At 37.8% G+C, this 27,317-nt stretch overlaps 1 protein-coding gene across 5 annotated transcripts in view; it reads right to left on the reverse strand.

The window, feature by feature from the left end:
* Positions 1-27,317, reverse strand: part of LOC134536919 (neuropeptides capa receptor-like) — a 252,628-nt gene that overhangs the window by 136,593 nt on the left and 88,718 nt on the right. For 3 of the 5 annotated variants that reach the window (XM_063377001.1, XM_063377000.1, XM_063377002.1), the window contains exon 2: positions 1,015-1,339. In XM_063377001.1, the coding sequence (XP_063233071.1) occupies positions 1,015-1,255 (241 nt within the window). In that variant the 5' untranslated portion in view covers positions 1,256-1,339. Of the gene's footprint in view, positions 1-1,014; positions 1,340-5,467; positions 5,923-18,784; positions 19,370-27,317 lie in introns of those variants that run through there. The other 2 variants (XM_063376998.1, XM_063376999.1) reach the window with 2 other exon arrangements.

Here is a 27,317-nt window from a genome sequence, read left to right on the forward strand (position 1 = left end):
TGCAGGTTACAATTATTCACAGGAGTATTTGGCGCGCGGCTGGATCGTAAACAAAGACTATGCAGATTATCTTGAGGAGTGGGGGAGAGGGTGGAGGGGGGGGGGAAACTACCTGATGTTCCGCATACTAATTGCCGGTTCGGAGTTTCCTCCCGCTCGAAGATCCGCCTTCCTCGTTTGCCGGGTCACATCCGGCTATAGCGCCGGGGCATCGCAGGGAAAATCCGAGCGGATGGAATAAGTTCACGGCGCACCGACAAAGGAAAGGGTTAGGTCCCCGCCCACACGGGCACACATAAGGTGTTCAGAGCTACAGAAGGAAAAAAAAAACCACGCGATTTGAAAACTGCTCAAGATATCCGAGTTTGGGGGGGGGGGGGGGGGGGGGGGGTGTTTGTCTGCTTACGAAAAGCATTAAAGAACACTTTGTGCACTGTTAGAAAATTCCAGTAAATTTACGGACTTTTAAACAAAGAATAAGCCTAAAAAATAAAAAAGAACGAAAAGTTTTTCGAAATGTCAGATAACTTATTCGTAGAAACTACGTCGGGTTTTAACTTCCGAATTCTGTATTAAGTTTTAAACTAGGTAAATAACACACGCTGAAGAATAAAAAGGTTTTTTTTTTTTTGCTTAAGGCTCAAAAGGTTTTCAAAGTTTTGTTAATATAATAAGTTTACTATTGTTGATTAATGTTCAAAATGAGTGAACTTAACAGCTAGGTGCGTGAAAACTGAGACCGCTCTCACGGAACGGTACAGCTAGGTGCGTGAAAACTGAGACAGCTTTCACGGAACGGTACAGCTAGGTGCGTGAAAACTGAGACAGCTTTCACGGAGCGGTACAGCTAGGTGCGTGAAAACTGAGACCGCTCTCACGGAGCGGTACAGCTAGGTGCGTGAAAACTGAGACAGCTCTCACGGAACGGTACAGTTAGGTGCGTGGAAACTGAGACAGCTCTCATGAAGCGGTAGCTACAGCTAGGTGCGCGGAAACTGAGCCGGGCCCACTCACCCAGGATGAGCAGCGTGAGGTCGGACACGGACAGGCTGAACAGGTAGTAGTTGGTGGCGGTGCGCATGGACGCGTTGCGCACGATCACCAGGCACACGGCCACGTTGCCGAACACGCCCGTCACGAAGATCAGCACGTACACCACGGTGATGGGCACCACGATGCTGTTGGGCAGGTGCTTGGGCCCGCGCACCGCCAGCAGGTACTCCTCCAGCGACTGGTTGAAGTCCGTCGAGTTCATGGTTTCCTTCCTTTCTTTCCTGAAGGGGGGCGCACTGGCTCCTGCTTCACGCCATCTTTACCCCCGCGGTGTTCCTGGCTGATTCTGGAACAGCGAGAGACACCCGGACATTGGCGAAGATCCCTGGGGCACCAGAGGGGCAAACAAATATACACGCATTTAGTCGACAATGTTGATAAAAGTTATATGATTAACGTTTGCTCTGATTCTATGTATATTTTTTGCCTACTTAAAAATTTTTTTCGTATGAGCATTCTATTTACGAGTTTCTTTAAAAAAACGTTTGTTTACAGTTGGAATTTTTTCAAAGTGTTTTACATTGGGTAAGTGATTTTTTTTTAATTCATTGGCATTTAAAATGGTTAATGTCATGCATGCATTGAACAAGTAGAATTTTTTTTCTACCGACAATAAAGAAGTTTGTTTAGGATATTTGTGGTGACAACATTTTTCAGAAGTAATGCACAAGCTATTTTTTTTTTTTTTTTATGCTTTCATAAGCGTGACTGTGAAACGGGTTTCATGTCAAAACTATGTCTTACGGTAAACTTTCTGTATATTTCAAAGCTTCTTATCACATGCATATGGGCCAAATATGTGCAGTGTACAACATGCAGACACCCTCTCCGGAAATGACTTGAATCGGTTAACACCCACGCACAAAACTCTCGGGCCACGCGAATAATATGGATTCGCTCCCTTGCGCCCGGGAGAGACATTTAATTCCTCTCTCATCTTTAATACCTACAATATAACTTAGAAATGATGTCATTGGACAATTTTAATTGAATCGACTCTGCTCACACACGGCACAATCATATCGATTCAACAAAACTGACGAACTATCGATATTTCCGGGAGAGCAACATGTCTGAGCCAGATTGAATTCACACAGCAGGCAAATCACAGCAAGACTGAATGCACTCGATGGAGAAACCTCGTTCTTTATCTTTCATGACAGATTTAGCCATTTTCTCTGTCTAAAAAACAATATTCGCATTTGCGTACGGGTTCGCTCCCAAAAGTAGGCCTAGACTTAAATGGCGCAATATACCGTATACAAGACACAGTTAATAACTATTGCGCAGTAAAATTTAAACTGGCTCAAACTTTTGTTCAGTCATTGTGAAATCTTCACTAATACTTTTCAGTACAACCCTTTACATGGTCAATATAATTGTGCAATTGTAACAGTTGCGCAATATCACTGACTTTGCTCTTTGTTTGGCAAAATTTATCTACCAGTTGCAGAAGTGCAAAATTATTGTACTCAAAATTGTCGATTTAAGGGAACTTTATTATTTTTTTTAAAGCACAATTTAAAAAATATATATTTTTTTTCAAAATGGAAGCGTATATTGGGCATGCATGCACACACACAAAAAATTATACAATTTCAGGTAGCTTCGTTTTCCTGTTATTATGGAAGTTACATCACCTCTCGCATAACTTCTTCTCCAGGGGTATTACTGACTCTTAAGAGGCACGAAATACGAGGGGTGTCAAGTGTTGTTTGGGAATTCGGCCGCTGCAGCGCTGCGGTCGACATTCTGCGCATGCGGGCTGTAGGCTAGCCACAGACGCCATTACGGAAGCATTCGACCGAGTTTACGTTTGTTTGCGAGCATTTTAAACCACCCCCCCCCCCCCCCCCCGACTGTGAAATACGCGCTGTGATTAGTTTTATTATCGCCGAAGGCATGAATGCGGATAAAATTCAACGTCAGATCAGTGAAGTGTGTGGAGAAAACATTACGACCGTTGGGATGATATGATAATGGGTTCAGAGCTTTTAAACATGGCCGCACAAATGTTCGTTACAAGGAAAGCTTTTAAAATGTTTTCGTCTTATTCACTTGTAATAAATGACCCGTTGGAGATCTCTGAGCATGGTCTGAAAACATTTTGTATATTTCAAACTTAATCTGCGCTCAGGGAAAATGCAATTACTTGAATTCTTCTAACATATTTAGCTTCTACTCTGCGAGTCCTTGAAGGAAACTGTTAGTCTTCAGTTCGTTCGCAACAAAGCCGAGTAGTGTAATAACTAGAGATAAGATTTTTTTTTTTTTTTACCGAGGTGTGACTCTGAATGCAGCCAACACGGTGACGAAAAAAAAATAAAATTTCAAATCGTGTAAGCCCTCGTCGCTTTGTGTTACAAAGTAGGGCCTACGTTAAGCAACAGTAACTCATCCTTGAACTTGTTTGACGTGACGTAATTGGTTATACAGCCCCATTGTCGTACTTGCATTTGTGTGCCTGTGCGCTTTAGCATCATACATATATATTTTTTTTCTGGGTAAGACAGCAGAATTGAAACACTCTCCCCTCTACTTCTGCCGTGTCCTCGCGCCAAGAGGCAATATTTGTATTGTATTGTATTTGTAATTGTATTGTGATACATTCCAGGAATTCATACTTTTAGCTCGGTCTCATTCATCAAAATGATTTTTTTTTTCATAATTTCTTTTATTTAAGGTCTTATTATAAAATTTTAACTCGAAACCTTCCTTGCATTTGCTGTTCTGGCACAAATATTTTCAACGTATTGTTCCAAGTGGGAAAACAGATTATAAAATTATAGCTCAGTTAGTCAAATGCAGTTTTATTATTTATTACTGCTTACACTATTGATTTAATTACAACCCTTAAAATGTATTTCAATAAATTAATACTACTGGAGCTCGGCTTGACAGTGGCTCTACCTATTGGTCGTCTCTTACCACGCACCTCTTCCCCGACACACACTGTCTCGCACTACTCACTCGTCTGTCGCACACAGCGAAGTCCCGATACCACCAACGGTGCTCGTTGCCGTCCGGTTATCGCTCACCAAAGGGTCTTTCGCCCTCTTCACTTCACTCCTTTGGAGGATTTCGTAGCAGTATCCATACCCCTAAGCCCCCCTCCCTTCAAGAAACTGACTCCCACCCGAAGCTACCAGAAAACGGCGTCCTAGTTACGACACTCCACGCGGTGGCCTCCGGTAGTCCGCAGAAACCTCCAGAAGGACCGAGGGATCTATGAAAAAGCGCCGAGGAAGGAGGGTGCGAGGGGAGGGGGAAAGCTGCAAGGAATGTGCCGCATGGGGGTCCAGCCCCCAGTATGCTCTTAACAATATTGCATTCACTTAGTGGACTATAGTGGATGTAAACAGTCACATAATCCTTTGTAATTTTGATCACTTGATCAACTTTTTATACGCATTATAATTACACTACGTGAACATATATAAAATATTTTTTTTGGACAGAACAAGAAACCATCACGAGGAGCAGCGAATATTTTTTTTTAAAATAGGCTTAACTAAAAGTAATCAAGAAAAAAATAATAATCTATATGGCGTGCAAGATTGTGCCTTGACATACCAGGGTAGGATAGCTATGCTGGCATTATTTTGTAATACCCCTAGCGTCTTAAAGAATAATTAAATAATAAGGTAAAAAGATTTGGAAACTGATTACTGGGGCCCTCAATTAATAACCATAAAAGTCAACAACAGAGGCGACACTAGGAGTAAACAAAGAAAATTTAGAGACTCCCTACGAACACTTGGGAGAAAAAGGATCGTTATTATATATTAAATAAATAAAAACAACTGTTACATCTATAGACTTCCTTATTTTATTAATCATTGTTCTTTCTTTCTTTTATAGATTAAATTTTCCTTAGTAACATCGGTTTTTCTATTGATAAGTGATCTTACTTAAATTCCTCACCATTACACTTATTATATTATATATATATTTTTTGAACTTATTGACTATCGGGCCGGCCCTGAATGTTTAACCAAAATAACAATACTTAAAAACATGAATGAAATCAACATTGGTAACTTTAAAGGTTGTACATATAGTCCTTGCAAAACATAATATAAATTTCTTCTCCTCGAACTGCTTTTTACTGTCCGCTGTCTTAACTGGGTTACACTATTTTTGAGTTCGTGAATAAAAAGATAGAATTATGCGGGTATCACCCGGGGCTGTAGGTAGACGGTGATCGAGGTAGTAGGCCTAATGATGGTGGATTCTGCGCAGGAACCGACTCCAGAGGTTCTGGCAGAGGATTTTGGTTGCCCCAAACTTGGAACCCTGTCTGAAACAGAAGTCCAAATTCCAAAGAATTAGACCTGTTTCCAGACAGTATACTTAAATGGCGCAAAAGGCCAATAGCGGGAAATTAAAGGGGGGGAATGACGTCAAGACTTACCAAAACAGGGTGTTGGTCCTGGCGCTCAGGAGAGGGCGTCTCGTCTCCGCAAACTCGTACCACGATTCGCGGTAGCCACGGAAGTCATCACGAATAGTTAGAAAATAAATTATATAAAAATACTAAGTTTCTCTACTTTCAACTAAACTACTGACTGGTTAATAATTTTAGCTAGGGACTCCATCCCTCTAGTCTGAGAAGACTACATAATATACGATGTCGATGATTCGCCGAAGATCGCAGATACAAACGGTACCAGTCAGTCAGGAGGCGCGCACCGAAGTAAGTTCAGAGTGTGATACCACCAGAATATCCTAAGCGCGGGATCTCTAGAGAATGGGAGGGGGGTAGGCTCTGAGCCGAAAATTACCGAGCCCACCCGAAGGTGTCCGGCATAAAAAAAATTAGATCTTACTGGAGTGACTGCGCGACTGAGGCGCTATCTTTGGGTGGCGAGAAGAAGTACTAATAAATCGACTAGTGACCGACGAGAGTGTCAAGCTAGGGGGTAATGGAGTAACCAGAGGTGCCACCTAGCGGCCTGAGACATAAGGAGGGGAAAGGTTGTCGTTACCTCCGCGCGAGCGCTGGTGTCGGCGCTGCCTACGCCCACAGGTGGCGTTAGTTAGCACAGCCGTCGCTAGGTGTCGCTAAAGTCCAGAATCGTAACTGCGGCTGTCAAGCCTGAGATGGCCTTGACTCCGGTTAACGTCCCCGTGCGGTCGTCGCTCCTAGCCACACTTCTGAGAAGAAAGTGGTGGGTGAGCAGGAGGGGGATGGCTTCAAAAAACGCATGGTCTGTGGGACACAAGGCCCACGGGATCCTCCTGTCGTGTCTTGCTGCTAGTGAACCCTATACCGATTCGTGACAGAGTTAGCAGGGCTCAGCACTGCTTCACAAGCTGCTTTAGGCAAAAGTAGACCCGCGAAGAAATAAAGTTACCGGCCCCCGACGTGCCTGGAGGCGGGAGAAATATTAGCCAGAATGCTAAGCTAGCATGAGGCTGGGAAAGAAAATCAGCTCGCCTCTGAGAACAGAGGCTGAGGGCCTGGCCGTAAAGGTAATAAGATGAGAGAAAAAAATAAAAATAAAATAATATTTCCAAAAAATATTTAAGATTACAAAATTTTAAATAAAACGTGCCTAAATCCCTAATACACGGCACAATTTCACTGCAATCTTGTTTAATGTTTTTTTTTTTAGTTGCACAATATTTTGTAATTTTTTTACCGTACATGAGTTAAAATAACTATGGAGCATTAATACAAAACGAATAACTACAGAAAAAAATCGGCACTGTAAAATTCAATTCCAACATATTCCTCATGTGATTTATACACAGAAAAAAAAAGTTTATTGTATTTTAACTAAAAATTCCTTTGAAATCCAGTTACTAAGAAATATACTGTAAATCTACAAGGAATATATTTATTTTTAAAAAACAAAATTGTTATAATTATTCTGCATAAATACGTTTTTTCGAGATAGTACTGAATATTTCTAGCGAAAAATAGCACATCCTAAATGTGTGTTTTAAATGATGTTTCATTTTAGTATAAATATTTTTACCATGAAGATAATAATATGATATTTAATAATTGGACTTTATTTTGTTGTATTATACTTAATAATGTCCGCTTTAATACTGGAAATTTACTAAGGAAACTTTAACAATTGGAGGTACTGGGACAACACAAATCATTAATGTCCGGGTAAGAATCCGCAGTATTACTGCATTACATTAGTATTTTTTATTTATTAAATTTTTATTCTTGTAAAATCTTTATTGCATAATTAGCCGACAAAGTTAAATATTTATCATTTTTGTGCAGTACGGATAAGGCGAACCAAATAAATAAATAACTGAAAATTTTTGGGTATAAATGAGTGGCATGGATTAAATTTTAAAATTATACATTTCTTCCAAGAAAAAATATTTAATTATATTAAACCTTTTAAAATCATAAATATTTGACGATTTTAAAAGGATAGCTAAAGTTCAATAATATTTCTTAAATAAATTAAACCATATCACATTTCAGGCAGTAAAATTGACTTTAAAAATAAAAAAAAAGGGTCCAGTTTTATATTTCATTTCAATTCTCGTTATCCACAGCGCATAAATCTTTAAAAGTGCAACTTTACCAGCTAATTATGCCAAAAGTATGCGATATACATAATATTTATATATTTTGACGTGACAACGTCTAATAAATCGATGAACGCCGGCTGCACGCACGAAAAAGTGTCCCACTACGGATGTCCCACTACGGATGTGTCCTATTTGCTCATTGTACGCATGCGTGGCATCTCTCTTCATGCTCATTGTAGGGCCTACGCATGCGTGGCATCTCTCTTCCACTCGATTGGAACAACCATCGATTTGACTTTTCAATCATTTTTTCGTCGTTTGAATTATTAATATTATGTAATTTAACGATTGTCCACCGATTTTCAGCACAATCGGTACAGTTATTTAAAAGTAATGTTGAATATTCAAATATATTTTGAACCAACAATGGTGTTTTACAGTTACACATAATAATTCAAATTACAACCGGGATCTTTTGCACAATGTTTTAAAAAATATTGTAACACATTATAAATAAGTTTGGTGTATTTGGGATGCGTATTTGTTATAAAATCGAGTTATAAAAGCGAAATAATATTATTCCCCTACCGTAAACAAAATTTTTATATATATATTTTTATATATAATCTGAAACTGTAATCTTCTAAGTATGGCCTCGTGGCCGAATGGTCAGCATAACTAACTTACAATCTTTTTTAAACTTTTCCTCCAATAACAGTTATTTATCACCTGCAAATGTATATAAATGATGTAAAATGTATATAAATGTTGTAAAATGTATTTAATATATGGAAAAAGAGCACAATGTGCTGGCGTTCCACTATGTCAACCATTGTTAATGAAAAATGTAAACAAACATGTCAATAAAAAGCTTTTGAATTTGAAATTTGAATTTGAAACTTACAATCTAAAGATTGTCGTTCGAATCCCGGCAGGTGTGAATTTTTTTTTGTACTTATAAAAATAAATACAGCACACGTAACATTTCAAAAGTAATAAATATATTTGAATAATGAATGCAAATAAAAGTAAATTTATTAATTAAATTGTACATTTCATTTCACTCTTTTGTATCCATACAAAATCGTGATAATTCAATAAAAATGAATCAATTTTATTCATAAAAGTATGCAGAGGTATATTTTATCATAAAAAAAATAGAAAAATTTAAAAAAAAAAATTCTTCCTCAAAGAATATAATATTTTTAATGCCTAACTGGTTTGGTTGCAAAAACCTATTACGGCTCAGTCTCAGGCCGAATATATTTCCTTTTCTTCTGGATCAATCATTTCATCAATGTTTTGTTATGACGTTGTCACGTTAAACTATCGTTCGTAAACCGACTTTACAGACAACCAATTTTTTTTTTAATTTTTGTGTAATTTCAGCCACTCAAAAAGCCGGCACATTTAACCGCATGAGGCAACTGTCGCCGGACCTACCTTTTAATCCTACTTAGTCACAATTTTTTTTTTATTTCTTGGTCGTAAATTCTTGTCGTATAAGTTTTTTTACTTGTAAGTTGCTAAACGAATTAATTTTAATCTATGCAAATTATCATAGGTATCAGTTTCGGCTATGACCATGATAACGTTTGTGATCTGTGCTTGTTGCGTAAAAGGGGTTAAGTCCAAAATCATTATATATATATATATGTGACCTAGAACGGTACATACACCTTTCAAAGGGACGTGACAATAGTGCAGTGGAGGTCTGTGCTGGAGAGAGAACAAACAGCCACTGTGTCATTGGCGGAGGAAGAACATTCGTGAGCACCCTACGTCACTCCTCCATGAACGCGGGAATCCGGCATGCTTTTGCAGCCACGTTTCGCCATCTCAACCCCCCCTCCCTTTTCCGCCGTTTTACACTTCACGGTTAAAGCCCATTTCAGCCCAGAGCGAGTAATTAGCGGTTTCGTTGGTCGTTAAAGTGCGCCAGCGCAGTTTGCGTTACCCCAGCAGACCCTTCTTCCAGGGAGAGAAGTTCCTAGGCTGTGTCTCGCTGCGAGTCTACCGCGAAGATGATCAGCGCATAGGAGGTGGGTGTCTCTACCCCCACTCCCCTCCCCCACAACCCTTCCCGCCAATGAAAACGGGAAGTTGGTAACGAGGTGTCGGGTGTCTTGAGAATTCAACCCCTCTTCAAAACGATCCTCTCCCCCCACATTTTTTTTTTTTTCGCTTGAATAAAAACAAACATCGTTTACGTTGTCATCAAGCGAGAACTACGGAGAAGTGAGAGAAAAAAAGTTTTGGAAATTGTCAGTTCCACCCTCAGTTGAGAAGGAGATATAGGACCCGAAATGAATGCCAATCTCGTGGTTTCAACCATTTTTTTTAGGCCCGTTCTGTAATGACACGTAAAAAAAATTAGGCCTATCACGTAAACGGAGACTGATGCCACGGGACCAGAGTTTCTGTAACGGCACACGGACGGATTAGTTTGACAAATGCTGAGCTTTCCCGTTTACGTTTCTCCGTGCGAACAATAGAAGCCGAGTTTTTGGCGTCTGTGGTTCTGAATACGTAACAAAAAAAAAATGTTTCAAGTATAAGAACATCGAGTGTTTTATTATTAGATACTTTGTGGTGTATATTTTATTTATAAATGTAATATCTGTCCGCGCTATAATCTCGAAGCATAATAATTTTTTGACGTGACAACGTCTAATAAATTGATGAACACCGGCTGCACGCACGAAAAAGTGTCCCGTTACGCACGTTGTCCCGTTACGCTCATTGTACGCTTGCACCGCATCTATCTCTCTTCCACTCGACTGTTTATAAAGTGAAGTGAAAAGTTAATGTGGTTTTCATTGATTATTACAACAACAATTTCGGCAATAAAGGTTAATTATTCTTGCATTTTAAAAATCTAATTACTAGTATAATTTCAAGTATTTATTCTTTTATTATTAAAATTAAAATGATTCTATTTTATTCATAAAGTATGCAATCATTTCATCAATGTTTTGTTATGACGTTGTCACGTTAAACTATCGTCCGTAAACCGACTTTACATACAACCAATTTTGTATTAATTTAATTAATATTTCGTACCCTTAAAATGAAATCTCGTTGGTTGTCATATGTTACGTTTCAGTGCACTGTGGAAGCAGCAGATGCGATAGTAAATTTTTTCCGGGAGATCCGTCTCATATTACCGTGATCCGTTTCCGTGATCCGTTTACCTTGCATTGGTACAGATGAGGCATTTATTTATTTACCAAGCACCCAAACGAATGAAAAATATAGTCGGGGGAAAATGTTTAAAAATTGAGATGGAACTAGGAATAATATCATATTATAACCGATACTGCAATGTTCATAATGGGTCCCAGCACTATCGCAGACAAGGCAAAGTATAGGAAGTTGATAGACCTATCTATATGACCGTGGCCATAGGGGAAGTGAAACCGTGTGCAGGTTTTCCCCCTCCACGCGCTTCCTCGCTACGTCACCTTGGTTGTAGTCAGCGCTCTTCTTCCAGGCGCTTCCCATCCATTTCATCTGCGTCTCGTGCGAACCTTTGTTATTGTTGGTGCTTACATAATCCTCAGTGCTTTTATGTAGCTTTGTAGTGTTGATGTCACAATCATTTCAAAAAGACTCGAGATTCTGGCATTAAAATATTTTTATTTTCCAAAAAAAAAAAAAATGAAGAACTTTGCAATAAGTGGGTGAACGTATGTAAAAGGAAGGACAAATTCTGTGTTAGCAGAGGTCAGTTTAAACAAACGTGATTTTAAATAGAAATTTCACTTGTGTTATAATACGAGTATTTATTTTTAATTTTTTTTGTATGATTTAACTGTAGGTTATACAATGCACATAGCAAAGTATTTTTACGCTTCGTGGTAACTCTTGCTATTCAAACGATTGTAAATGAACTGTCTGTGCGTGGTATTCCCGTGTAGACCGGGCGGTGCGACCAAGGTGACGTAGTGCGCAGTGGAGGACGAGTTTGGGCGGCCGGACGGTTTCACCTCCCTTTCCTTACACCATGACCGTGGCTTGGAGTGATTTCTGGAAAACAAACTAGAAAAGTAAATAAAAAAATTGGGGTCCTCGAGAATGTGAGGCTAAAGTCTTCCAACTGCGCCACGTCAGTAGTTTGACATGGGAGGTTCAGACACAGTAGATTTTTGGTTTCGGATTCGGACGTGTGACTGTTGACCTCTCATGTCAACCAAGATGTCGGTTGGGACGTCAGAGGTCAACGGTCACAAATTATGTTCTGAAGCTTGAGGCAACTGTCACCGGACCTACCTTTTAATCCTACTTAGTCACAATTTTGTTTTTTGTTTTTTATTTCTTGGTCGTAAATTCTTGTCGTATATGTTTTTTTAGTAAGTTGCTTTAGGATCGGCATTTAGATGAGTAGCTATGTGTGTGTGTTGTGTGTGTGTATATATATATATAAAATTCGTGACTTTTCTTTTTGAATATCAGAACACATCTTTCTCAGTGACGTTTTATATAAATTATTTATTAATGCAATATAGCAAATTTGTCATTGGGAATATTAAGCATTTTTCAGGGAATTTTATAGTGTATATTTCATAACAAATTTCCAAAATTCATAAATTAATTGTTAAGTTATTTTCGTTTCGGAAATATCTTTATACGCTATTTTATTTTAGCAATTTTTCTTCTAATGTGGTAATCATGCGAATTTTCAACGCATTTCACAATTTGTTATTATCCTACGAGCAAACACGAAACGAACAATTTCACCACGCATTAAACAAACTGATGGAAATATGATGATTCACAATAAACTCCCAAAAACTGATTAATTATGACAATAAGTGCGCTGCAACCTTGTTCTGACGTCACGTGATGTTTGGCGAGGTGGGAGAAGTGAATCGTACGGATTGCTGCTCCCCAAAGTGGTGCCAGCAAAATGATTTGACGACGAAGCAGCACTCTTGTGGCAACAACAACGACCCATCCATTTTCGTCCGAGGCTCCACATCTGCTTACCTCTTCCTCTTGCCCCAGTTTAGAAGTATTAAAAAAAAATCTCCATTCTGACACAAGCAGGCAAGGGAATGAATGATTAATGATACATTTCCAAGAAAGTTCTTTTTGCATTAAGAAAACGGAGGAAATTTTTTTTCTCTCCTGGACTTGACAGTGCACAACTATAAAATCAATCATCATCACGTCTACTCTGCGGTATGAAAATTAATTAATAACATCTAGGCAGCATAAAACCAGCTATCAGAGTCAAAACAGGAAGTGAAAAACACTCCAAAAATTTCACCAGAATGCCAGTCACTAACTGACTACTTATTGGATTCTAAGTCGGGGTGAAGTTCGTGAAAATAAATGGATTTGTCCGAAGTTTCGGCATTCGTTGCTGCAGCCATCTTCAAAAACAATTGAATTTCGGAAGCACATAAAACTAATTAGTTCGAGCAGCAAGATAAAATTATACTGGAATTCTTCAAAATTATTTTTCACCCCGGCGACAAAATTTACTTGTTAATCCCCATCAAAGATGACTACAAAAAGGCATTAATTATAGTAAGGTTTCGAAAAGGGGAAATATTTTACCTTTTTTTTTCCTTTCTAAAATGAATACTTGTCATACATTCATCACGCTCGGCATATAAATTTCGTGTCCAAGTTTCGAATTATAAGTTGCTTTATTTTTTTTTATCACTGTCGAAAACTGAAAGATTCGTTTACATTTTTTTTTAACCCGTAATTTGATCTCGTCAATAAAACGTCCAACGTCTCAGTAACTCATTTCGCACTGACTTACTTCTCGGTGCAAAAAACAAGGAAGCTGGAACTGTGACAGTGACTTCGGGAATGAATGACAGGGTTGGCAACCCTGCTCGTGTCCAGAAGTTCGCAGTCTTGTAAAAGTATGAAGCACCATGCAACACAATGCAATTGCGAAACTCTGAAACGTTGGGAAAGTTGACTATGAGCGTTCAGTTTTTACAAATCGCGGCGGCGTTTTGAAATGCGCTCCGCCACGCATAAGAAGCATCATTTGAGCAAGTGCGGTTAGAAAACTGGGCGTTCCAAGCTACGTGACGATCTCAAGACCGGTTCAAGGTCACGAAGAGACTGGTCGACTGGGAATGTTTCCAAAACTCATACGGATGTATCCATAGCGCACATTTCCCTACATCCCTTTAGAAGGTAATCTTCTAAATTAATTACGTTCTAAAGGTTCTTTTTTTTCACATGAATTTAAATCAATTCAAAATATAACGGTAGTATACAAATGTAATTACCGTTACTGGTTCATAATTGTTTAGCCTGTGGAGCCGACCGCCATCTTGGATTGTGACTTCACGGCGGCCATATTGGATGACTTTGACTGTGAATTTTGAACTTGACCTTCAATATTTGCCAAAAATATACCAAAATTAACTCAAAATTTGGCAAAGTGACTCAAAATAATAATTTTATAAACATTTTTCTCAAAAATAAAAGCTCAAAAAAATTCATCTACGAGGGATTTGTTTACGTAAAAAGTTCAAAAATTCGAAATTCGAAATGCTTAAAAAACATTTTGTCTTTGAAAGAACTGAATATATCCAAAGTGGCTTAAATTCCCCATCTACCAGCCACCAGAAAGTCGCTGGGGACCTTTGACCTTGACCGGGCTGCCATATTGCATTCCTACATTTTCAATTATGACGTCACAGGCGCCACGCAGATTGACGACCTTGTAGATACCAATGGCACATGTACCATCGTCACCAACAACGCTAGAGGAGACCTTAATGCACGCGGTGCCTCCACTTGCAAATGTGAATCCACCAACCACTGTTCTGTCGATTTCCCAGCGCCAATGATAGAGATTGATTTGTTCGCGAATTATGTTAAGGCACATTTGTATTGTAGCATGTAAATGTTTTTTTTTCGAACTCTATTCAATAGAGCAACTTCATACGAATCGCACCGCCAGTATGGTTGCCATCCTGGTGTATATTGAATAGAATCCACAGCAAGAAAGAATATTACTGGATGACCAGCAAAAATTAACACGCAATGTAGTTTTCCAAGAGTTTCATAATTAAAAACATTTTTTTTTTCAAATATTTTATTATTTCATATATATAATAAATAATTTTCATTTGCATAATATTAAAGGAAATAGAAATTAAATATTTTGTAATTGTTAAATTAAAGTATTCGTTATATTCATAATTTTTGAATGGGTGCCTTAGGCGTCTTACCACTAACGAGTATCATATAATGATGAAGCTTACAGTTCACAGGGGTGAGAGCCACACCCGAACAGTTCGCCGATCGTTCGTGAAAAGCACCAAATTGCAAGAATTTATATATTTTAGGTCACAGAGTATTTTAAATAACGCTAACCTAAACTAACCAATATTTCATTTTAGTTACGATAACGTTACCTACCCTCTTGGGGAAAAAAAATTAAGAAATTTTATTTATTACACTGATCGAACATAACCTAACTTTTAATTCGGTAAATTTCGGAACTGTTCGAGTTGTGGTTGTGGCTTTCATCCCTGTGAACTTTAGGCTATCATTTTATGATACCTTTGTTACTCTGGACACTCGCTAAATTAATTTCTTTGTTCACAGTAAATTATTGCGGGTGGTACTATTTTAAATGTAATGCAAAATGACAAGGCTTTGAACAATTTTTGTCGTTAGCTGGATCAGTTGAAAGTACCGCTTCACGTTTATGCCATATTTAGACAAAATATTGTCATAAATTGGTTTTGGGCTGGAAAGATTTAGACAAAAAAAGTCCTCCCTCCAATAACAAATAAAGTCTGTGGCACCCATGTAAAACCCCTGACCTCTGTCAACGATATCGCTTCAATTAATCACGTGATTGTTTGTCGTTAGATAGAAAATTTCATTTTCTCGTGTTGTAACAAAAATAATACCAGCTGAAATTTTTAAATACAGAAACAACATTGAAATAATAAGGTTATACTTTCGACTGCGGAAAATTTTATATTGCATTTACTTGTTTACGATATAATATGGTTTCAATAAATACATATGATCTCAGGAAGTCCATAATTGACCATATAGTGCACGGCAAATACGCGTGACATGTTTCATCAAAGTAAAATTCACTTTTGCTTGTATAATTGTGTAAATAAAAGCGTGTTTTATTTCCTCACGTGGTTTGTTTTAATAATGTTTAAGTAGTGGAATTAATCATATAAAAACCATGTTGTGTTCCAGCGAACTTGTGATAAATAACTATCAGTAAAAACAAATAGCTATACTCGATACCTGAATCCGTAAAATAAGTCTATGGAAACAATTGCCTCTAAAAACGCGCTATTCCGTTAACAGATCACACAAAATTTTCGTATGTGCCAACGATTGTAAGTTTTTCAAATGAACTTCGATCTTTCTACGCTAATATAACATGGTGTAACATTTAAGAAATCATTTTTCCACAAACATTTGATAGAGTTAAATATTTTTTTTTCAAATTGTTCAAATTTTTGTTCTGTTGTTATTCGTTCAAGTAATTTATTTTTAAATTTATGTGTGACTCGCTTAAGTAACCGGCGTTGCCCGGGCTAAACCACCCTTGCTAACGGATTTTCGGAAATCTTAGTTCAGAGTTGAGATATATCTAATGTAAGGAACGAGCATCACTGCCGAGTTTCAAGTCTGCAGGACGTTTATTTGAAAAACGGGAAATTTTAATTTTAACGCCCCCGCGTAATTTTAACGGAGACTAAGGAAGCATCAACATGCAACATTCGCGCCATGCAGTTTTTTTTTTTTTTTTACCAAAAACAGGGATTTTGATCTTTAAAGCCCTTGAAACCTCCCTCCCCCCCCCCCCCCCTTTTTGGAGACGAATTTAAATAAAAAAGTTATTAAACACGTGCTATTTCATTTCTTTTGAAAGAGTATATTTGTAAAATTGCATCAACGTAACTTAAAAATAAATTTTTCCTTCGTGCGAACTTTACAATCCTTTTAGGGATATATAGCATTTCAAAAAATCCTTTCTTAGTGATCATCTACGTTGATCAAGAAACTCCTATGCAAAATTTCATGCTTCTAGTACCACCGGTTTAAAGTGAGCGTTGTCTGTCACTCAGTCAGTGTTGGAGTTTTACTAAGTAGATAGATAAACATAAACATAGTGTAGACAGCAACTGGCAGGCTGAGTATCAGACTATCGTTCAATTTATACAAAATGACGGCCCAATAAAACTCTTAAATGCCACAAGGATGCAGATGAGGACGCGTTTAACTTGTTCTTTCAAGAAAGGCTGCATCGGCGTTTCTGTAAGAGTCCTGAAAAACTATTCGTGAGGCCAAGAAAAACGGCCGAAATACTTCAAGATGCACTTTTAATGATCCTTCGGACTACATATTTCAATAAGAATTTACTGGGAATTAATTGCGGATTCAAATGTGTAAATTGCACGTATGTGCAATTCGCTCAGATTTATTCTCTTTCTATAGGCCTATAGAAGTTCCGTGGTTGCTTTCTTGTAATTTTTTGGTACGGGAAATCCATATTTAGACTTTCAATGTAATACGAAATCTGTACTTCAAGCTATATATTTATTATGCCCTTGTTGGAGGCAAAACAACCGAGCGTTGTGAAAAAAACGAAGCCTGTTCGAATGGAACCGTTCTAAAATAGATAGTAAAAATTTAGAGATAAAATTTAAGGAGTGAAAATTAAGTATTTACTACAAAGTACCATTAATTATGTAAGTGATTTTGCTTCCCCAATTCAACTCTCTGAAGCACGTTGAAACGGAAAATTCTTTTTTCATCAGTTATTTCACGAAAAGAGTTAAATATACCTATGTACAGTTCTAGTAAGATTAACGTTTCCATAAGTTCCATTAAATTTTCTACTGTTTATGCAGCCAAAATATTTGACTTTTATTTTGGCATTTTATTTTAAAGGCCAGATACCCTCAAATAGCATTTAAAAGTGAATTTTAAATGATGTCAGCCATTTTTGTTGACCTTTAAATACTTGCAAGGATTTCCGACGATGCAGCCTGTAGTGAAAGGTTGAGTATCTCGCGTTCTTTCGTGGTTTCTTGTCGTCTGTGGGCGGTTTCTGGCGCTATATTTCGGTACGAACTTAACGGTATTCTGTCAGGGCCCGTTCTGCAACGGTACGGAAACGTAGACGGATCTCCAACGGAACATTTCACCATTGCATTTCAAGGTTACGAAATATTAATTTAATCTAAAAAAAAATATATTACGGTTTTGAGATCATAGCACGAGTAGAAACCACAAAGTAATAATAGAACACTAGATATTATTGTACTTGAAAATTTTCTTAACGTATTATAAACATACACAAAACATGGCTACGCCACTAGCCAAATATTCCGTTTCTACTGGTCGCACGGAGAAACGTAAACGGAAGAGATCAGCATCCCCGAGCTAACCCGTACGGTTCCGTCTCCGTCTACGTGCCAATGGAGAAACTCTGTTCCGTGGGATCCGTCTCCGTTTACGTGTAGTTGCAGAACTGCCCTTAGTTAGCCTGCCAAGTTATTATTTGGACATTTTTTGACATTTCGAAATTGTGAACCCAAACCAATGACTGCCGAAATAGTTATCTCTTTGTTGATACACCAGGCTGTGCAAACGTTAATCCCCCCCCCCCCCCCCAAGTGCAATCAAGCCTTTAGTTAAGACTCGTAATGGTTCAAATCCCAATTTTCTCGAATACGAACCTCGAATTTGAATCCCAGAAAGAACCTCGAATACACATACCCCTCGAATCAGAAACTAGGTGTCAAGAGTCAAAAATAAAATAATGTACAAAATATAAAAAAATATATTATCTAGTGTTAAAAAATTCCACCCTTTAAAAATTGATGTTACACAAAGTTAAGTTTCCATTATCATTAAACTTTGTAATTTTATTGATATATTTACACGTTAAAAGTATAATATCTTGGGGAACGGTAACAGAATAGAAATGCAGATAAAAATACCTAGTAAACTTCACAGGTTGTTAGTGTTGAATTTTTTTTAGTTTACTTTATTTCCTCTAATATTTTCCTTCGATTCTTTACCCTCAAATATGGAATCCTCCGAATACTACGGAATTGATGGAATTTGAGGATTTGAGGATTTGATTGGCCCATCCCTAGTTAAGACTGCGTGTTGGTAAAGCAAACATCCTTTCTATTCGCTAACAATCTAATAACTAAAGAAATCTGTACATAAAAAAAAATTAGAAACGTACCTGATGTGTACTTCAAACGGTGTTCTCCTAAAAAACAAAAAAAAAAAAAACTTTCAAAGCGCGACGTCACTTGTTCTTGAGCTCATTCCCGTCGACGAAATAAACCACGATGAGTCCTTGGGGGCAAAGCAGAACGTCCCTGAGTTCACACGGAAATCCGCCGTCAGCGAACATGTTTCCTCAACGCTCCAAAAAAAAAACTTTTTATTTCCAGTCGAAATTCCGAGCAGGCTTCGAGACGTTTTAGACTTGTACACTTCAGTTACTGCTGGGAGAGTGCGTTGTTCTTGAAACTTCCCGCTAGGCAACGCCGAACGTAAGGGATGTGTAAACGCCGGAGGTTCATGGGCACTTTCAGAAGGAAAATGAAAAGTCTTGAGTTTGGGGGGGAAAGAAGATCCGTTCCGAAGGAAGAGAGAAAAAAAAAGTCGCGTCACTTTAACGTCGGGGAAACAATTTCTCGCGGGCGCCCGGCAGAAAAGACCCCCGGGTTTCGCATTGAAGAACTCTTTGAGAAGAATTGGAGATATCTCTGATCGTGCCTCCGTGCCGGTCGCTGGCTTGCGTGAGCACTGCTGCGTTTTCGCGCGGGCAAAAAAAAAAAAAAAAAAAAAGAATGTAAAAGGGGGGTGGAAGGGAGGAGAATGATGAAGGGGAGAGAGGGGGGGAGTAGGATTCTGACAGGCTTCTTCGCTGCAGGGATTACAACGAACACGGCCTACACTCTCTTTCCCCCACCCCACCTACGGTTTTATCACCGCTGCGACAACCACAAAACACCGAGCGGGGAGATAACGACAAAGCGACGAAGAAAAGCCCCCCCGAATGCTGCGGGATCGAGACGGACGGGGACGCGGCAATAAGGTCGAAAATCACCAGACCGAAAGGCGCTCAACCGGAAGTCGTTTATCCGAAAGTCGTTTAAATGACAGGAACTAGATCGACGGGCGCTAGACCGAAAAACTTTGAAAAATGTATCTCTCCAGGAACACATCTTAACTCTGGCAACAGGAATCAGACCGAAAGGTACTAGACCGAAAACTTGAAAACTTATCTCGCTGGGAACACGTCTCATCTCTGGCAACAGGCAGTAGACCGAAAGGTACTAGACCGAAAACGTGAAAATTTATCTCGCTGGGAACACGTTTCATCTCTGGCAACAGGCACTAGACCGAAAGGTACTAGACCGAAAACTTGAAAACTTATCTCGCTGGGAACACGTCTCATCTCTGGCAACAGGCAGTAGACCGAAAGGTACTAGACCGAAAACGTGAAAATTTATCTCGCTGGGAACACGTTTCATCTCTGGCAACAGGCACTAGACCGAAAGGTACTAGACCGAAAACTTGAAAATTTATCTCGCTGGGAACACGTCTCATCTCTGGCAACAGGCACTAGACCGAAAGGTACTAGACCGAAAACGTGAAAATTTATCTCGCTGGGAACACGTCTCATCTCTGGCAACAGGCACTAGACCGAAAGGTACTAGACCGAAATCTTGAAAATTTATCTCGCTGGGAACACGTCTCATCTCTGACAACAGGCACTAGACCGAAAACTTGAAAATTTATCTCGCTGGGAACATGTCTCATCTCTGACAACAGGTACTAGACCGAAAACTTGAAAATTTATCTCGCTGGGAACACTTCTCTCTGACAACAGGCACTAGACCGAAAACTTGAAAATTTATCTCCCTGGGAACACGTCTCATCTCTGACAACAGGCACTAGACCAAAAACTTGAAAATTTATCTCGCTGGGAACACTTCTCTCTGACAACAGGCACTAGACCGAAATATACTAGACCGATATCTTGAAAATTTATCTCGCTGGGAACACTTCTCTCTGACAACAGGCACTAGACCGAAAACTTGAAAATTTATCTCGCTGGGAACACGTCTCATCTCTGACAACAGGCACTAGACCGAAAACTTGAAAATTTATCTCGCTGGGAACACTTCTCATCTCTGACAACAGGCACTAGACCGAAAACTTGAAAATTTATCTCGCTGGGAACACTTCTCTCTGACAACAGGCACTAGACCGAAAACTTGAAAATTTATCTCGCTGGGAACACGTCTCATCTCTGACAACAGGCACTAGACCGAAAACTTGAAAATTTATCTCGCTGGGAACACGTCTCATCTCTGGCAACAGGCACTAGACCGAAAGGTACTAGACCGAAAACGTGAAAATTTATCTCGCTGGGAACACGTCTCATCTCTGGCAACAGGCACTAGACCGAAAGGTACTAGACCGAAATCTTGAAAATTTATCTCGCTGGGAACACGTCTCATCTCTGACAACAGGCACTAGACCGAAAACTTGAAAATTTATCTCGCTGGGAACACGTCTCATCTCTGGCAACAGGCACTAGACCGAAAGGTACTAGACCGAAAACGTGAAAATTTATCTCCCTGGGAACACGTCTCATCTCTGACAACAGGTACTAGACCGAAAACTTGAAAATTTATCTCGCTGGGAACACTTCTCTCTGACAACAGGCACTAGACCGAAAACTTGAAAATTTATCTCGCTGGGAACACGTCTCATCTCTGACAACAGGCACTAGACCGAAAACTTGAAAATTTATCTCGCTGGGAACACGTCTCATCTCTGGCAACAGGCACTAGACCGAAAGGTACTAGACCGAAAACGTGAAAATTTATCTCCCTGGGAACACGTCTCATCTCTGACAACAGGTACTAGACCGAAAACTTGAAAATTTATCTCGCTGGGAACACTTCTCTCTGACAACAGGCACTAGACCGAAAACTTGAAAATTTATCTCGCTGGGAACATGTCTCATCTCTGACAACAGGCAGTAGACCAAAAGGTACTAGACCAGGGGTCGGCAACCTTTTGAGTCGGAAGAGCCAAAAATTACAATTTACAAAAATTCAAAGTTTTTAAAGAGCCACAAAAATTTTCTTGCCAACAATAAATAGTACTTGCATAATAAAGTTGTTTGATAAAAAAACTAATCTATTTATTCATAAGAAAATTTTATTCATATATAAGTAGTGTTTTTTCACAACAAATTAGATAATATATATGGTCTTAATAGATAATTACTTATTATATTAGTAAAAAATTAAAACAATTAAACACTTATTAACAGCACAGCCCGTAAGTACTAGTAAAACGAAAACCTCGGGTGGATGACAAATTGATAATTTAACTGCTTGATGACATATTGTTTAGTAAAATATAACAAGCGTGGAAAAAAAAACCAGGCTTACTACTGGTTTGCAATAAAAAAGTATTTTCTGTATAAATGACCTGGTGATGCAGTATTTCTGGAACGGAACTAAAGAGCCGCAGCTTCATATCCAAAGAGCCGCATGTGGCTCGCGAGCCGCAGGTTGCCGACCCCTGTACTAGACCGAAAACTTGAAAATTTATCTCGCTGGGAACACGTCTCATCTCTGACAACAGGCACTAGACCGAAAGTCGTTTCACCGTAATTTCGGTCAAATGACTTTCTATCTAGTAGTGCCTGCTACCCACTGCTAGGGTATTTGGGGAAAATAATGGGGGGGGGGGGGGGGAGGAGGAATTTCAATGAAGGCGGTATATCATTTTGGTCGATGCAAGTTGTGAGCTGTCTCATCACCTGCTACTACAACAAAATACACGTGAGATGACGCATGTTGAGAATGATAACGTAACATTTCAAACCCCTTTGTAGTTGGCATTAAGTTTTTCAAAACACTATATATATAAATTTCCCTTTCCCCAACCCCCTCCCCCTCCCACCAAGGGAATTTTCCTGTGTCCACCACTGACTCCGGAGTATTAAGTCTTTAAAAAAACGAGAAAAAAAGGCTACGCACAAGCAAAAAGCGGAATTTTTTAAGTTATATTTCTTTAGGCACGTAATTGTAAAATGAATTTTCGCGATGCGCACGAACTATGCAACGAGATTTTCACAATATGGCGGACTCACGTGTATGAAAATAAACTTATACTGTCACTTTAATAATAATTAGGAGACATACCGAACGTATTGGTGTGCCAAATGAAATTAATGATAGTGAAACTACTGTTGAATATATTTGGTGAACTATATAGTGATAGTAAAGAGTAACTTCAAGTTTTAAAAAAAACAAGGTTACTGGTATTACAACAGTTATAATACATTATCTCCTCATAATCTTCTGTCAAGTTTCGTGCTCAATGGTTAATAAGCTAAAGAAACGTGGTTTAAACTCGGCAGTGGGAAATGTTTTCACTTTTATTAAATTACAGATGACTAGATTATACATAGATTATACAAATTGTGCTATAAGCGAATGTATATAACTACATTTTATTTGTTCATCGCTATAATATCTTTAAATAAATAGCTCAGTCCATTGGATTATTTCATACTAGGTAGGCCTATGTTCTCTATTTTTACTTAAAGTAATTTTAAACTAATAACGTTTGTAAGGAAATCAATTTCCATGAATTCGTATAGTTATAAAAATAAATTTTTATAATATACAACTATATTTAATACTTAGTAATTTATAGTCATCTATCGTGTGCGGAAACTATATAGTATTAACTGTTAATCAATTTTAACAAGATTGGCAGTATTTTAATAAAATTCCTTGTAAAACATCAGGTCTAAGCTGGGGTTTAGTATTTTTTTTCAAGGTTTTTTTTTCGTTTTTATCGTAGAGGTTTTATTGGGGCGACGTAAAACTACCATAATGACTGTATTTCGCCTGGCCTCTTCGAATAAGGCGGAAAGTACCATAACGGAAATCTGCCATAAATCAAAAGGACGAGACGAAATTTTGCCATCTTTTCTTACACCTTCCATGTAATGAGTACAGCAGTATTGCCCTCGAAGTAGTGTTTAGAATACTCGGTAGGTAGCGTTGTCAACCCTCTAGCTGTTTCTCAGGTTAACTTTAAAACGTACAGATAGCGCTTCAGACGGTGATAGTTGCATTAACAAATCATATCCAGATCGCGGACGAGAATAAAGAAATGTTTCCAAAAATGTTATATAGGTAGCATGATTAAAAAAAAAATACTTGTGGTACCTAGTATTCCATTCTGCCAAAATTTCTTATACATTCTACGGAATCAGGAAAACGGCCTTACTCGTAGAATTTACATTTTTGCACACCGGAATAATTGAATTAACTGTAGATCATTATTTAAAGTGTTCAAATACAACGCAAATATTCAAGGATTTTCTTATGTATGTAATTTTGTTCATTATTAAGGTGACTGAACACAAAAAAACTCATATGTTAAAGTTTATAATGTTTATAATAAATTATTTAACGTCTACAAAAAAATTGTTTTTAAGATGCTGAAATGCGAGGGAAAAATTTTTGTGTAGTGTAGTTTGTTGGCACAAGGCAAGCAGCACAGGCGCTCTAGGGGAGACCTACTCGTACATGGAATGTTGGTGGGCTTTGACAGGCCTACAGTCTTTCAAAAATAAACTTTTTAAGTAATTTTTTTATATAAGAATATAAAAATTATTACTATGCGTAGCATATTATCCTGCTTCATGAAAACTGTCAGATCTAATTGAAATTCAGTGTTTGTGCCTTACAGAGCCTATAAACGAATAATGACATAAAATAACAACAAAAAACACAAGATATACACTGATACAAATCAATGCGACAAAACACGAAACAACACAACACACGGATAGATAAATATTGATAAAGTTCAGTTAACCAATTGGTTACTTTGGTTTTCACAAAAAACTTAAACCGAAACTAAAATGGTGTATACAAAATAAATATGTAGATTACAAAAGTTTTACCAATAAATGTTTGTAGATTATTCAAAAGTAGTTATAATATTTTACACATTTTATAGTTCTAATGGTTTTAAAAGTGTCACTAATTCTGTAATTGCAAGTTGGAATTCTTAATCCAAACCGAATCATTATGTCTGAACCAACAAAAATGGTAATAAAATGTTTATAATAAAAATCGAAAGTCTAATAAATAGAAAATGCAAATAGGTTATATAGGAATGTAGCATATTCAAACTAATTTAAATGCCTGAAATTTTTAAATATTAATTTAAGAACTTTTTCTGCATACTTTCAATTATTTTTTAATTAAAAACTTTTGATACATACTTTCAATTATTTTCTAATTAAAATCTTTTGATGCAGAGAAGGTTTTAAATTTAATAAGACCTAAAGATCTTCGTGTTGCTAATAGTATTATCTACATGTTGGTGAAAAATAAAAACTGGCCATCCACTATAACTCTAAGGTATTAAAGGTGGACACCACGTTTAATTTAATTTCTTACTATGTGAAATTTCTAATTAATTGAATTAGTGTCTTTTAATAATTTGTATACAATAAATGCTATCGTAATTCAGAGACGTTTGTTAACTTGAAAATCAGATCCGGACAGCTGAAATATCTTGCTGAATAGTTTTACAAACATAGTTCCCAATTATATATTTTTTTCATCAGCATATTTTCTTGATCAATTCTGATTACAGTTTATTTATTAAATATTAAAGAGAAGTTGAGATAAACTACTACTTTGCGGAACACCTAATTCCATGAAATTGCATTTTCAAATTTGACTGCAAAGCGTCTATTTGTAAGATAATTAAAACATTGCTTGACGAGGCCTAAAAGTTACAATTTTTTTAATTTTGGAAGTATCAAAGGCTTTGCTCATGTTGAAATAAATAGAATATTTTATTTACATCTGGATTTAGGTATAATGGTACACACACATATATAAAACAAAGCTGTGTTAAAGACGATATACCTGATTGAAAAATATATAGGGTTTTACAGAAATAATATTTTTAGGAATAAAATTCATGTACCTATAAATATTTATTCGTCAAAAACTGCTAAAATACTACAAAACAAAGGTTTCTGACTAGAATTTAACCGTCAACAATACTTCAAGAAAATATATACCGATAAATGATTGAACACACAAGCACTCACTGACTGATGCAGACATAATTAAAATATTTTTGTACAAAAGTACTTTTTTTTAAATGTTTTAAATGTATGTTTGAGCTTTATTTATAACATGTTGGAATGATAATGCTACAGTTACTAAAAACCAAAACGCTACAAAACTACAAAAAAATATTTTTGCAAAACTCCGTTCCCCCGGAGAAACCCCCGGAATGGCCACCGCATGGGGAGCCCAAGAAAAGAAACGGGCTCCCCATTTGGAAGCCACCTGGAAGGTTTTTTTCTGTTCCACCCACCGTTTCTTTGGTAGCCTGACTTGTTACAAGGGATTGTATTCCTACCAGAGAAAATGCCACCATTTTGTCTGGGCAATCCGCCTTGGAGGAGCCGGGGCGCGAACCCGGGTCCTACAAGTCACAAGGCAGGCGCTCTACCCCAGAACCAGAGTGGTAGAGCGGATACTTGCAGTCTTCTTAACACTGACATGATGTTATTTCACGCGTTTACTGTAGTTTCGTGTGTCATTAACACGTGCAGGAACATCTAACCTCCGTAACGAACAAATTTATGTGTTCTTATGTTGTTCGTTCAGCATGAATTATGTAATTTCATAACAGTGAAATATAATTTGTGTAAATAGTCTGGCAATTTTTTAGTTACTTTCCTGCAAACAAACTAACAATCCCGCTGTACAATAATTATATAGAAATATAGACTAGTAAAAACATATGTAAGAGCTTGCACTGTCGATGGTAAAGATATTTTGAAATAAAAGTTAGATTTTAAAAGAGTGTGTTTAGTTAAAATATGCGTGTGCTTACAAGCATGAAGTTATTGTATAAACAGTTTATTTGGTTTTAAAGCCACAGAAAAGGTAACTTTTTTATATTACTTTTGGCTACTGGATACAATAGCGAATTTTAGCGGCGGGTGCAGAAATACGTGTGATTTGTGTTAAAAAAATTCATTGATTAATTTTAAATACTGGTCCATATAATTTTAAAAAAAAATAGCTTATTTATTGTGAATATATGTGATGGAAATTGCTTTTATAAACTTTTTAAGTGTGTTAGTATAAGTTAGGTTATGTTCCCGTGTGTATAATTTATTTGCATTATAAATGATAATTAGGGATAGGAAAAATTCGCGGGTTCAATTCGCGACAGGCTAAAATACAAATAGTTACACCTCAGTGCTGCCTCTGCTATTGGCTCACAACTCACCAGAATGACTCTGGGCCAATTAGAAACGCCCGACCAAAGCTTTATCGAATCACAGGCTGCTACGTTGGGACGTCTCACAAGACGGCAGCCAATGGGTGGGTGGCATTTGACCGAGTGTACGTAGAACTATGGAGTTCATCCTGCAGGTCATTGAACCCGCGAATTTTTCCTATCCCTAATGATAATTTGTTACTGAATTGCCAGCACCCCCAGCCAATCACAGAATTCCAGCTCCGACTTGGAAAAACCAACAGGCCAACCGGACGAAAGGAAAGCTGTGATTGGCCCAAAGCTGCAGCCAATCGGGAAACAACAATCTTCTCTCTCTCTCTCTCTCTCTCTCTCTCTCTCTCTCTCTCTCTATCTCTCTCTCTCTCTCAGGCGAG

Source organism: Bacillus rossius, chromosome 11, assembly GCF_032445375.1.
Source record: "Bacillus rossius redtenbacheri isolate Brsri chromosome 11, Brsri_v3, whole genome shotgun sequence".
In the NCBI taxonomy this organism is placed as follows: domain Eukaryota; kingdom Metazoa; phylum Arthropoda; class Insecta; order Phasmatodea; family Bacillidae; genus Bacillus; species Bacillus rossius.